The sequence below is a fragment of the Oratosquilla oratoria genome, chromosome 4, assembly GCF_046742065.1.
Source record: "Oratosquilla oratoria isolate Oo_2021 chromosome 4, ASM4674206v1, whole genome shotgun sequence".
In the NCBI taxonomy this organism is placed as follows: domain Eukaryota; kingdom Metazoa; phylum Arthropoda; class Malacostraca; order Stomatopoda; family Squillidae; genus Oratosquilla; species Oratosquilla oratoria.
The window spans coordinates 82,323,877-82,336,908 of record NC_134780.1 but is presented as its reverse complement, the minus strand read 5'-3'; the positions used below and the strand labels follow the sequence as shown (position 1 = coordinate 82,336,908).

At 38.3% G+C, this 13,032-nt stretch overlaps 1 protein-coding gene across 1 annotated transcript in view; it reads right to left on the bottom strand.

Annotated features, from left to right (window-relative positions):
* Window positions 1–13,032, bottom strand: part of LOC143024993 (angiotensin-converting enzyme-like) — a 62,774-nt gene that overhangs the window by 16,062 nt on the left and 33,680 nt on the right. Inside the window, exons 5-9 of the mRNA XM_076184562.1 lie at window positions 12,123–12,266; window positions 11,609–11,745; window positions 10,803–10,955; window positions 4,695–4,864; window positions 1,638–1,762 (exon numbers count right to left, since the gene is read on the bottom strand). Coding sequence (XP_076040677.1) covers window positions 1,638–1,762; window positions 4,695–4,864; window positions 10,803–10,955; window positions 11,609–11,745; window positions 12,123–12,266 — 729 coding nt within the window. The remainder of the gene's footprint in view (window positions 1–1,637; window positions 1,763–4,694; window positions 4,865–10,802; window positions 10,956–11,608; window positions 11,746–12,122; window positions 12,267–13,032) is intronic.

Here is a 13,032-nt window from a genome sequence, read left to right as displayed (position 1 = left end):
AAAAGTAAGGTGATGAGATGTACAAGGGGTGAAAGTGGCAGAATACTGAAAGTGAGCATTAACCCCTTCCATACGGTGCCGCACACGTAGGCGTCATGGGGAGCGAGTGTATTCGCGAGGCTGCCATATCGGCGTCTTGATTATATTTATTGTAGTCGCCCCTCCATAATGACATTCTTTCTAATTCTTTTGTAATCGCATTTTCTATGGTTATCAAAATTCACGGGTGAAGAGAGAACGATCGATATAAGCGGTGACTATATTTTATGATGCGAGTATTATTACGACACGTCGTACGGCTGGCATTGGCTGCTGCCACTGAGATCTAAGTCCATGACGCCTACGTGTGCGGCACCGTATGGAAGGGGTTAAGGGAGAGCAACTGGAGGAAGTGGATAGTTTTAGATACTTGGGTGCAAATGTGGCAGGAAAAGGTGGAGTGGAGGTGGAGGTAGAATGTAGATTGAGAGAAGCGAGTAAATGCCTTGGTGGATTAAAAAGTGTAATGAGGAATAGACATTTGGGAATGGAGGCTCAGACGAGATTGTATGAAGGAGTGATTGTGCCAACAGCACTATATGGGGCAGAAACATGGAACATAAGAAGGAGTTTGAATGTGTTTGAGATGTGGTGTCTGAGAAGTATGATGGGGGTTACTAGGCTGGATAGAGTGAGAAATGAGGTGAGGAGGAGAACAGGGGTGGTAAGGGAGTTGGGAGATTGGGTTGATGAAAGAGTATTGGGATAGTTTGGACACATGGAATGAATGAGTGAAGAAAGACTAGTAAATGAGGTATGGAAGGCAGATGTGGAGGGAGTGAACATGAGGGGGCGACCTAGGATGAGATGGATGGATGGGGTGAAAGGGGCTTTGGGGAAGAGGGGAATGTCTGTTGAGGAAGGACGGGAGGACAGAAGACAAGGTTGAATGAAAAATGGTTGTATATGGATGATGAGATCTATGAGGTGGAAAGGGTGGGGGATAGGGGGGTGAGGGAGCATGTGTGAGAAGAATTTGAAGCAACCCGAAAGGGTTTCTCCCCGTCTTCTCTTTTTCTGCATGAGGGGACGAAGAGGGGGGATCGCCGATTTAATGAAGCGGCCTTGCTGTGGATGTGCTGTGTCTTGCGACACTGCCTCTGACCCAGGGCAGTGGACAAGATGCAGGGATGACCCAGCATCCAGGAGGTGCCAAGATAAGAGGGAGGGTAGAGGGTGGAGGAGACTGGAGTGTATTTAGGGATGGAATGGGTGGGAATGGTTTTTATGCCTTTTTCTTTTTGGCTACCTCCCTTGTAAGAGAGAAAAAGCCTTTGGTATATGTATGTGTGTGTGTGTATATATACATGTATATATATATATATATATATATATATATATATATATATACATATATATATATACATATATATACATATGTATGTATACATATACATATATATATATATATATATATATATCATATACATATATATATATACATATATATATATATATATATATATATATATATATATATATATATATTCCACTATCTATTGATTTAGTTAAACATTCTCAATCAAATTATCATTTGCATGCCAATTGTAATCTTGTCAATATACAACTGTACAAAAAGTTATAACCTAAAATCTAACCTGGGTTTGCACCAGCTCTAAAGACTGCAGGCAGATGTTTGTACTGTAGATAGTACTGGATATGACCCATTTCGTGGTGGACAGTAATGAGATCTTTCATTGTCAAAGATGTGCACTGCTTGATCCTGAAAAGAACATACTCAATTTTAAAACGTAATACACACACATATACAAAAAATTCTAAAAGAGGTCTTTCCCCCAGATAAAAAGGTGGCCACATCAAAGCATACACCCAACCTTTACCCATCCCAAATATATTTACTGTCCCCTCTATCTTAGGTCCTTGTGAATGAGGTATCATTCACATCCCTCACCCACTGTTCAGATTAGAGGTAATGCAGCAAAACAGAACCTACACTGCAGGGCCTCACAATTGAAACTATGATCCCCACCACTTCATTACATGGTGACCCCCTCCCCCTCATTCACTTCAGAATTTACTGAGCAGACAAGATAAAACTCCTCTGGTTGTGTCAATTCTTTATCCATTCACAAACACTCACTATTCATTTCTATCTCTTGTCCACATATGAATATTCAGCTCCAGGACTTAAAAATACCACCAAGTGTGAAGAGATCTTTCCCCTATGAAAGCAATACATTGACTGTTGATGTCCACCACCCACCAACCAATAGGGGAATAGACAACTCCAGTGGTCCCAGCCAATCAAAACATGCCAAACCCCTTATTTGGAGTATATAAGAACCATAAAATCAAGGGCGTAGCCAGAGGGGGGGCCAGGGGGGCCATGGCCCCCCTCAATTAAAAAAAACTCCATTATGGAGTTATTGAACATATTTAACACTTTCTTGGTAATGTGGAAATCTTTGCAACATCTTCCACTAGAGTGCAATCTAGATTTTATTCTTGTCAAAATTCTTGTTAAACTTTTACAAAAAGTATAAAACTTTTTATGTGACTGATTATAATTAACTTCTATTTAATGACAAATTGCGATTTTGTTGTGCCAAGGTTTGTAAAATTACACGAAGGGTGAATAAAACATTATTTGAGTACTGGGTTGAATTCGATTGAAACAATGAAATAATCAATGCAACTGTTGACGTTAAGAGCCGACGCCTGTAGGGTAGTCGGGTGCACTTTATCAAAGCATGATATTTGGCCCCCCCATAGAAATTTCTGGCTACGCCCTTGCATGAAATAGAATAATATTCAAATACTTTCCAGCCACTGACGAAGCACCAGGATGTATAAAAACATATTTTGTCTTTAAACAAATCATGCCTACTGCTTAACAGACATACTGAGAAATACTTGGATTGCTGCTCATAGACTGCAACAATGTATTACAAAAAGAGAAAAGTATGACAAGAAGCTTTGTCAAAATAAACTAATCATTCACTTCAATGAAGTATGCTTGAGGGAGAACCTCCTGCCCAACTACAGTATACTATGAATATATATATATATAGTAAACCCTCAATATATCAAACCTGGTTACACAAAATTTCAGCTATATTGTCTGAAGAGAGTCCTATCAACCATTTGTCTCATTGTCTGATATAACAATTAAGGTTGGTATATGTGGTACAAGGTTCAGTATGGATGGAAGGTGTATGGAAAATTTAGATACTTATGTACATATAGTACATACTTTCAGCTATAATGACCAAACCTTCCCCCAACTAGTTTTAGATACAGGGGGTTTACTGTATGTGTGTGTGTATATATATATATACAGGTACTCCTCGTTTAACGACCTACTCGGTTAACGACAACTTGGAGTAACGACGGGCTTTATGACGTCGTTTAACGTAAATCTCCCGAAGTTACGACGTCGTGTACGATAATTAAGTTGGCTGAGGCAAATTTGTATGATGTTATAAATGAACTTGTACGGTGGATATTAGCTGTGAGGTAAAGTGTTCTGAAGCTTAGGTCTACATTACCATCCTGCAAGCTGCAAAAACTATCTGGGGTACAGTGTATACCGGTAGTGGTAAATTTTTAGTTTCGACCATGGGCGCAATATAACAATAGAAAATTAATTATTAATTTTGTAAATTATAATGTATCAACGTAATATGCAATTTTGTGAGCGGAAATGAAAAAAAAAATGCTAAAACAGATTTCGTAAGTAACGAAGTCATGTCGGACGAATGATACACCATGTTTGTTATGATAGATGCCGATGTCGAAGAAATGAAAGGATGATAAATTAATTCGTCTAACCTAAACTAAACTAACCTAACCTGTGTTTAATAAATCATTACCTGCAAATTAAATGTCATCTGGCTCATCCTCGTTGTCGTCGTTGTGAGACGTTGGGAGACGACAAGATGGCGTCCCGAGCCTATGGTACCGACTTCATTCATTAGCATATTTTCTTGTAGCAAGGTATTTATTACTTTCATTTCCGCCCACAAAATTGCATATTACGTTGATACATTTTAATTTACAAAATTAATAATTAATTTTCTATTGCTATATTGCGCCCATGGTCGAAACTAAAAAAATACCCCGGTATTCAATATGGAATGTCAGCATATGCGGATTTGGTCATATACGGTAATTTTAGGAACCTAACCACCGTAAATAAAGCTTTAATGTACTGTATAAAAGAGGGAAAATACACAAAAATAAAGATACATGTATTGCTGGACATTGTACATACAGTACATGTACGTATATGTATACACTTTCGCTTAACGACCAATTCGGTTAACGACGGCGCGCTGGTCCCAATTGTCGTCTTTAAATGTGGAGTACCTGTACATATATATTTCTGTCTTTAGTCTTTTCTTCTGCTGGCTGAGGTATTATTTGTGATATATATGTATAGTGCATGTATATGTATATATATATATATATAAAGAACCCCAGCAATATTCTATTCAAAATCCTACAATAACTTTCCTCCATTACCCAACAATACATTCATACAAAAACCATATTAACAATAGACATTAGTCCTCTTGGGCTTAATGGAAAAAAGAAGAAATCTAGGGATATCTAGACTGTATAGAAGGGTATCTGAGAGGTCAGTTGATAAGAATTGAAAAAATTAAGTATTAGAAATTCAAACAAAAGCCCACCTGAAATCTACTCCATTGCAAAAGTCCCAGGCACTGGCATGACACACCACATCACGGTCATCTGGTCTTTCAATCATTGAGTGCTTCCAAAATGGTTCTGGCATTTCAGTCAGATTCAATGATTTGAAATATTCATCAGAAAGTTCGAACATTTGGAGTGTGGTATAACCCTAAAGGAAAGAAAAAGTCAAAGGAGGTTTTAGTAGAGGTTGAAGATATTTGATGTTTCTACAAAGGATCCACTGTCCCAATTTCCTCCTAAAGAACACCTGTAGACAGGAGAACTTCAAGATCCCCCCCCAAAAATAAAAATAAATAAATAAATAAATAAATAAATAAATAAATATATATATATATCAAAGATATCAAGAAATACAGTAATTTATACATATGCATACACAAAGTATAATAAATGGAGTTCAGGAAATGGGAGCTCACAAGTATAACTCTGTTTTTGTACATCTAATTTAGATAAATATTTTGGAAAAGCAGGTAAGAGGACCAACTGATCCATAGAAATACTAAATTAATAGATAAATAAATGAGGATGAGGAGTCATATTAATTATGCCATGTAGGCATAAATGAACTTTAAAACTGGTGTTACATGATTGCATTGGTAGAAAACCAGTTCTATTCATGAACAGCTTCTCTATGGTAACATGCTGGTGACAATAAGACCTCATTTTATCCCGTGTTTGTCCTCACAGATTGAATAAATTTGCATGGCATTAGCAGGGACAAAATATGTAATGTGTCCATTGTGAAGGGCAGGCAATGTAAAGAGTTGTTTCTAGCCAATGGTGTAAAGTAATCTGGAAGGCAGATGACTCCACTTAGAAACTACGCCAAGGAAATATAGAATACAGGTAAACGTCGACTTACGATGGCATTAGGTTTCGATAGAGCCATCGTAAGACGATTTCATCGTAAGTCGATCCCCAATTTGTGTATCACTCTGTTCCGTGGTCACTGTACCTAGCCTACCTGTATATTAACCACCAGAGATACTGAATATAGCCTATTAAACATGTACAGTACTTTATTTAATTATTTTTATCCTTTTTACCATATTCAAACACTATAATATGTATTTTCAGTACGGACCTTAAATCTCGCGGGCAGCAGCCAATGCCAGCCGTACGACGTGACGTAATAATACTCGCATCATAAAATATAGTCACCGCTTATATCGATCGTTCTCTCTTTCACCCGCGAATTTTGAAAACCACAGAGAATGGGATTCAGGGCACATTTGAGAGAATGTAAAAACACAGGGGCGACTACAATAAATATAATCAAGACGCCGATATGGCAGCGTCGCGAATCCACTTGCTCCTCATGACGCCTACGTGTGCGGCACCGTATGGAAGGGGTTAAATTATCATATCGTCGTCATCGTAAAGTCGAACAATCGTAAGTCGCGGCCATCGTAAGTCGACGTTTACCTGTACACAGAAGAATTAGAGATGGCCAAAGTCATGAACAACCACTGTCTTCATCAGAGAGAAAATACAAAATTGGGACGTAGATAATAACAAACATTCTCCCCACATGAGTGAATTTACAACATCACAAAAAGAAATATCAGAACATCTATCAAAACTGGACGTCAGAAAATCACATGGCCCGGATGGAATTGCAAATTGGATTCTAAAATAATGCAAAGAAGAGCTAACGGACAAAATACACATCATAATAAATAGCTCACTCAAGGAAGGAAAGATACCTAATGACTGGAAAAATGCTAACATTGTACCAATATATAAAGGAGGAAACAAGGAAGAACCCACCAACTATAGACCAGTATCACTAACAAGCACTATAGCCAAAATTTGTGAGAAAATCATCAAGAATAGATGGGTAAAACACCTGGAAGATAACAACATATTAAACCCAAAACAATTCAGGTTCAGACAAGGTAGATCATGCACCACAAACTTGATATGCTTCTACTCAAGACTAATAGACATAGTGCAAGAAAGAAACGGATGGGCTGATTGTGCATTCCTAGACTTGCAAAAAGCATTTGACAAAGTACCACACAGAAAACTACTAAAAAAACTGGAACACATAGGAGGAATACGAGGGAACCAACTAAAATGGATGGAGGACTTCCTGACTGGAAGAAAGATGAGAGTAGTACTCAGAAAAATATTCAGATTGGAAAGAGGTGATCAGTGGAGTACCGCAAGGATCTGTACTGGCTCCAATAATGTTTGCTATCTATATGAATGATATGGACGAGGGCGTGAACTGTTACATGAGCTTCTTTGCTGATGACGCCAAACTGTTAAGGAAAGTAGAAACTGATAAGGACTGTGAAGCACTGCAAGAAGATCTGAATAGGGTATGGAACTGGAGTCAGAAATGGGAAGTGGATTTTAATACTAAGAAGTGTAGCATAATGGAGTTTGGAAAAAGCAAAAACAGAATATCAAGAAAATATACAATTGGAACCAAGGAAGTAAAGAAAGTAGGATCCGAAAAAGACTTGGGAGTTATTATCACAAACGACTTGTCCTATGATACACAGATTAACAAAATTGTCAGGGAAACTTACAACTTGCTAAGATCAATAAAAGTGGCTTTTGCTTACCTGGATGAAGACATGATAAAAAAAATATTGGTTACATTGATAAGGCCTAGACTAGAGTATGCGGCGACATTGTGGTCCCCCAGTACCAAAAAGAACATAAAGAAAATAGAAAGAATCCAAAGAGCAGCTACAAAAATGGCACCTGCACTTGCAAACCTATCATACGAGGAGAGATTGGCTAAACTGGAGCTACCGACACTGGAGGAAAGAAGAGAGAGAGGAGACCTACTGACCACTTACAGAATCATGAAAGGCACAGAGATACTTGATAGAGAAGAATTACTAAACTGGGACAAGAGAAACACAAGAGGACATGGAAGGAAATTAAGAAAACATAGCTATAGAAGAGAACTGAAGAAAAACAGTTTTCCACATAGAGTTTAGACACTTGGAACAAACTGGATAATGAAATAGTAAGCACAAAAACCATTCACGAGTTTAAAAGCAAACTAGACACTGAGAGATACAATGGCGGGACAACACGAGCATAGCTCCCCTTCCCGCAAAATACAACTAGGTAAATACATAAAGTAGAGGGTGCCCATGATCTTCACTCACAAACTTTGTCTTTGGACCAGAAATGCTGCTCTTGTTGTTTCCCTGGTTGTGGCATGGGAGCTATCTGTGTAGTGGGGTATACAGGTTTCACTAAAGTACTTCTAAATCACTGCCTCTGCCATGTCCTGTGATCACTGGGCTGAAGCATCCTTGCATAGATGCATGTATGGACCTGAGCAAGAAGTGGACCCCACAGGGAAGGAGGGATGTGCCTTGGGTACTGGTCATCCTGGCCCTTGTGTAGGAGAGGGGCAGTGAGGCCACAGGTTACAGTATGGGTGACTCAAGTTTGTTGGAGGAAGACATTGGAGACATGAGGGTAGTGCTATGAGTACCATCCTCTGGAGAAAGTTTCACTTGCTTAGGTGACCCAGGTGGTAAAGCAGGTTATGAAGAGCATGACTCAAGAGCAAAATGGTTGAAGACCTGTCTCAGCAAGTTGTCCAGCAGGGTCCTGTGAGGGGCACCCATGTACCTCACTGCCTCATTCTGGAATAAGTCCAATTTTGAGTATTTGTGAGTCAACAGACCAAATATGGCCATGAAGGTATAGTCAATGATGGGGCAGATTGTACAGGCATAGAACTGGTGTCAAATAAGACAGCTGGTGAAAAGTTCTTTGCCCATCAGGGACTGTAAGGCCATGTAGCAGCCCTGGGCATAGGAATGAAAGTAAGAGGCCTTAGAGAATGTTAGCCATGTGTCATTCCAGACACTCAGGTAGAGAAGAGAAATCACCTGACTGACAGTCATGCCCAAGATGTGGAATTGTCCATACATCAAAAACTTCTAGAATTACATGGCTGTCACCTTTGTGGGGAAGACCTTCAGACTTAAGAATATAAACCACTTGGGGAGATGATCTAGACTCTTTAAATCTATTTAAGGTTTTATCTTGGGCAATGCCTTCTTTCAGGCTATCCCAGGAGTTCAGACATTTGTGCAGAAAACTGTATTCTGACATCCTTTCAGTATGTAGTTTTCAATTCATTCCCAGTGACCTTGTGATGTCCTCTTGTCTCACTGCAAGAGATCCTGTCTGTTTTATCCACTCCTTTCATTGACCCAAACACCACAGTGTAGTCACTTTTCTCCCCTCTAAATGATAGCAGGTCTAATGTATCTGCTTTCTCTTAGCATGATTTGTCTGCTAGGCAGGGTTGGATTAACCAGTAAGCAAAATAAGCACATGCTTAGGTCATCAAGGGAAGATGGGCATGTAACACTTTGTCCATCAAAAGGAACCTTGGTGCTCCAAAAGAGTATATCCTTCCAGGCAGCATCAAGCTTCTTGGATTGCCTTTCTTGGTCCACAGAGACCACCTCCTGATCGTTCATGAGCTGGAAGTTTTCCCACTCCTCTTCCAGGTCTTCTTGGTCGATAGCAGGGGCAAACTTTGTTGCAAGGCTCACAATGTGAGTGTACGTCAGGTCCTTTTGCTGAGGTTCGGGATCTGGAGGTCAGATAGGATCTCATTGTCAAATGGGAACTTGTCCAGCATCTTCACACATGCCAGGTAGAACTGACAGACATCGAACATGAACTTTCGTTGAGTGGCTGGTGCAATTTCCTCGCAGTCGGCAAAAAGTGTAAGGCAATGCATGCCGATGGCCAGCTCATCATCATCCAGCTGGTTCAGCCTGTCTGAAAAGTCAATTTCAGTCAGGTCAGTGCTCTTGATCACTTGCATCTTGGCAAACTTGCACATAAACTTCCTAAGCAGTTTTGTCATCTCTGGAATCAGTGCCAATATTTGACTTGTCAGCCTGGAAGATTTTGTTGAAGTTGTTGAGAAGTGACAGTGTAATATGCAAGACTTGATGCATTATATAACACTTGAAAAAGGGAATTTATTTCAAACTGTTTAAAACAAACACATTAAAAACACATTGCATATAGAGAAAAAGTGTAAGATTTTCAACTTATGCCATAAGACTTAAAAATCATAGAAATTATGTAAGACTTACACAAAAAATGTAAGACTTGACAGGTATGTGGATGTCAGAGAGAATCATCACCCTGTTATCTATCTTCAAAATTCATCAACCTCCTCACCTCCAACTGGAGGTGCAGTTTCTTATGGAATTTCAGCTCTATTTCCTCCTTTGCACATATGGAGAAATGATACCTAATAGTTACCTAGTTGTATTTAACTAGTATTTTACAGGAAGAGAGCTATGCTCATAGTGATCCGTTTTCGTATCTCTCCACATCCAGTTTATTCTTAAAATTGTGTATAGTTTTGGCACTCACTGTTTCTCTGTCTAGTTTGTTCCAGACATCAATCACTCTATTTGGGAAGCTATTTTTTCAGGTCTCTTCTGTAACTGTCCTTCTTTAGTTTCTTTTTGTGTTCTCTTGTTTCTCTTCTGTCCCACTTTAATAAGTCGTCTCTATCGAGAATTTCCATCCCTTTCATAATTCTGTAAATGGTCAACAAATCACCTCTTTCTCTTCTCTGTTCCAGTGTTGACAGATGTAATTTCTCCAATCTTTGTTTGTATGTCAGATTTGACAGTGTAGGTGCCATTTTTGTTGCTGCTCTTTGGATTCTTTCTAATTTTCTTATGTTCTTCTTTGTGCTAGGTGCCCACATTGTTGCAGCATATTCTGGTTTAGGTCTCAACCATTTTTTTTAACCATCTCCTCATCTATGTAGTCAAAAGCCACTTTCATTGATCTTAATAAGTTGAAAGTCTCTCCAGTAACACAGAAACAGTCCCCCACTAATATAGCTCAGATATTGGTCTTAAGTTTCTTTCTAGAGGGTTCCATGGGAGGGTCTAATGATGGTTGCCAGCCACTGTGGAGCTGTGGGTTTCTAGTCAGTGAAACTAGAAGTAACAATTATTGTGGCAATACAAACATATCAATGCAATCATAAGACCCTGTGTGTTATCATATAAACAATACAGATGAAAAAATAACGACTGCCTCCAGCACCTACTAACCTGAGCTTTGAGTTCGGCATCTATATCGGGGAAGCTCTTTTTCGGGTATGGCACCATAAGGTCAGAAACCTCAGACCAGCTCTGTGCCCACATATTTCCCATCAAATTGGCAGGGATTGGACCTCGCTTGCTTATCACATCCTTGGAATACACCTACACAAAGGAAAAGAAAGAATTATGGGATAATTACTCTTGAAACTAAAATGAATTAGAATAGAAAAGTGTGCTGTAGACATTCAGTCTATGTTGAGTCTGATTATTAAATTAGCAGGTAAGAAAATTAATTGAGGTCATATATCTAAACTAATATAGATTATGAAGTTTGAAACATCTTTCTTATGATGAATCTATTAACAAGATAAAAGTAAAATACTAATTGTCATTTATTTTGTATTGACTCTCCATGCTACTTTTTTCTGACTGATTCATATATTTTTTTTTTCAAAACTATTAATAGTCATATAAAGAGAGATCAGTGTTGTGATTTCTTCTTATATATAAAAAAGTGAAACAAAACTGAAAATTATTCAACGATTCCATTTTATCATTTTTCTAATCTTTTAATCATTTATGTGCAAACAAAAACATATATTTGCTCTCAAGTCTATAAAGTAACAAATTAGGTCCCATCCTTGTAAAATTAAAATAAATTCATATCAGCAGCAGTGTTTATACCAGATATGGTGGGTGCTCTCCTTCCAGCCATCAAATCTATAAAGTACTGAGTAATAACTTTGGTCCTGCCCTTGTAAATTTAACAGTAATCTATAGCTGCATCATTTATACTACAGATGGTGGGCACTTACCTCCCGTAGTTTCCTTCTTACATAGGCATGAATTTGCCTATATAGTGGCTTCAATTGTGTCCATAAGTCATCAACATCTTGGCGGAAAGTATCACTCTCATATGGCATAATCCACATATCACCCATGTTGTCAAAACCTGTTTTCATGTAATGATCAACACTAAATCAGCTCAAAATATAATGGAGGTGTATTTTTAGTGATAATCATGACAGATGTGAAGGTAAAAGTGACAAAAAGTGATGAAGTGATAGTGGAGATGAATGTGTTAGATGTGATGATGTTAATGAACTTGACAAAGTTAGTAGTGATGAACATAGTAGGTAGTGATGTTAGTGGTTAAGGATGAGGTGATGGGTATAATGGTGGTAGGGTAAAGGAAGAATACTGCAGAGAATTTTATGACAAGCTTACAGTGGTGATGGAGATGGAAGTGGTGAGGTCACAATAGAAGGGGTAATGATGTTATTAGTGATAAAGAGTCAAGAGTATTTTATAAAGCCTTGATGTTCTTACCATTAAGCTTGGCAGCTTTATTGGAAAGTTTAACAAATTGTTTGTACAGTTCCCTCATCTTCTTCCCTGTCTGATCCCGCCATTCTGTCCACACATAGTTAAGCTCATCCACATTTCTACTCTTCGTTAACAATTTTTTGATTTCTGTAAAATAAATTGTAAACACACAATAATCTGACACATGTGTATGTTATTCTTATGAGCAACGATTGTACAATACTTGTCATTAAAGTCATAGAATGATTGTGATGGTGGTGATGGTTTGTGTACTCTGGGGCAGTATTACATAAGAACATAAGAATGAAGTAAACTGCAAGAGACCATAAGTTCTATACTAGGCAGCTACATGTCCATTACCACCTAATTTTCTCTTAAAACAATCAATTGTTTCAACACTCACTTCGTGGTTACTAAGTCAATTCCATTTGTTAATCATACATACATATACCAAGGGCTTTTTCCCCCTTACAAGGGAGGTAGCTAAAAAACAAAGGCATAATATTCACTCCCACCCATTCCATCCCCATATACTCCACTCCCATCTAGTGATGTGCCAGAACCAAAATTTTTACTGATACCGATATTTTTTTTAGCATTTTACCGATACCGATACCGATACAGGAATTTAATGGGTTACCGATACCGATACCGATATTTTGCGCATTGCTCACAATGCCTTGTACTTTATTGTGCACTTTTTCATAAAGCTCTGGGATAGTTGTGTTAGAGATGTATTTCCTGCTTGGGATCTTATAGTTTGGTTTTAAGTGATTAAGGAGCCTAGCAAATCCCAGATCTTCTACAATAGATATAGGTTGACAATCTATTGTGATCATTTCAGCAATATATTTGTGTACCTCTTTTGCTGGAGCACTGTTGATGTCCCAAATCTTTTTGTACTGGAGAGTAG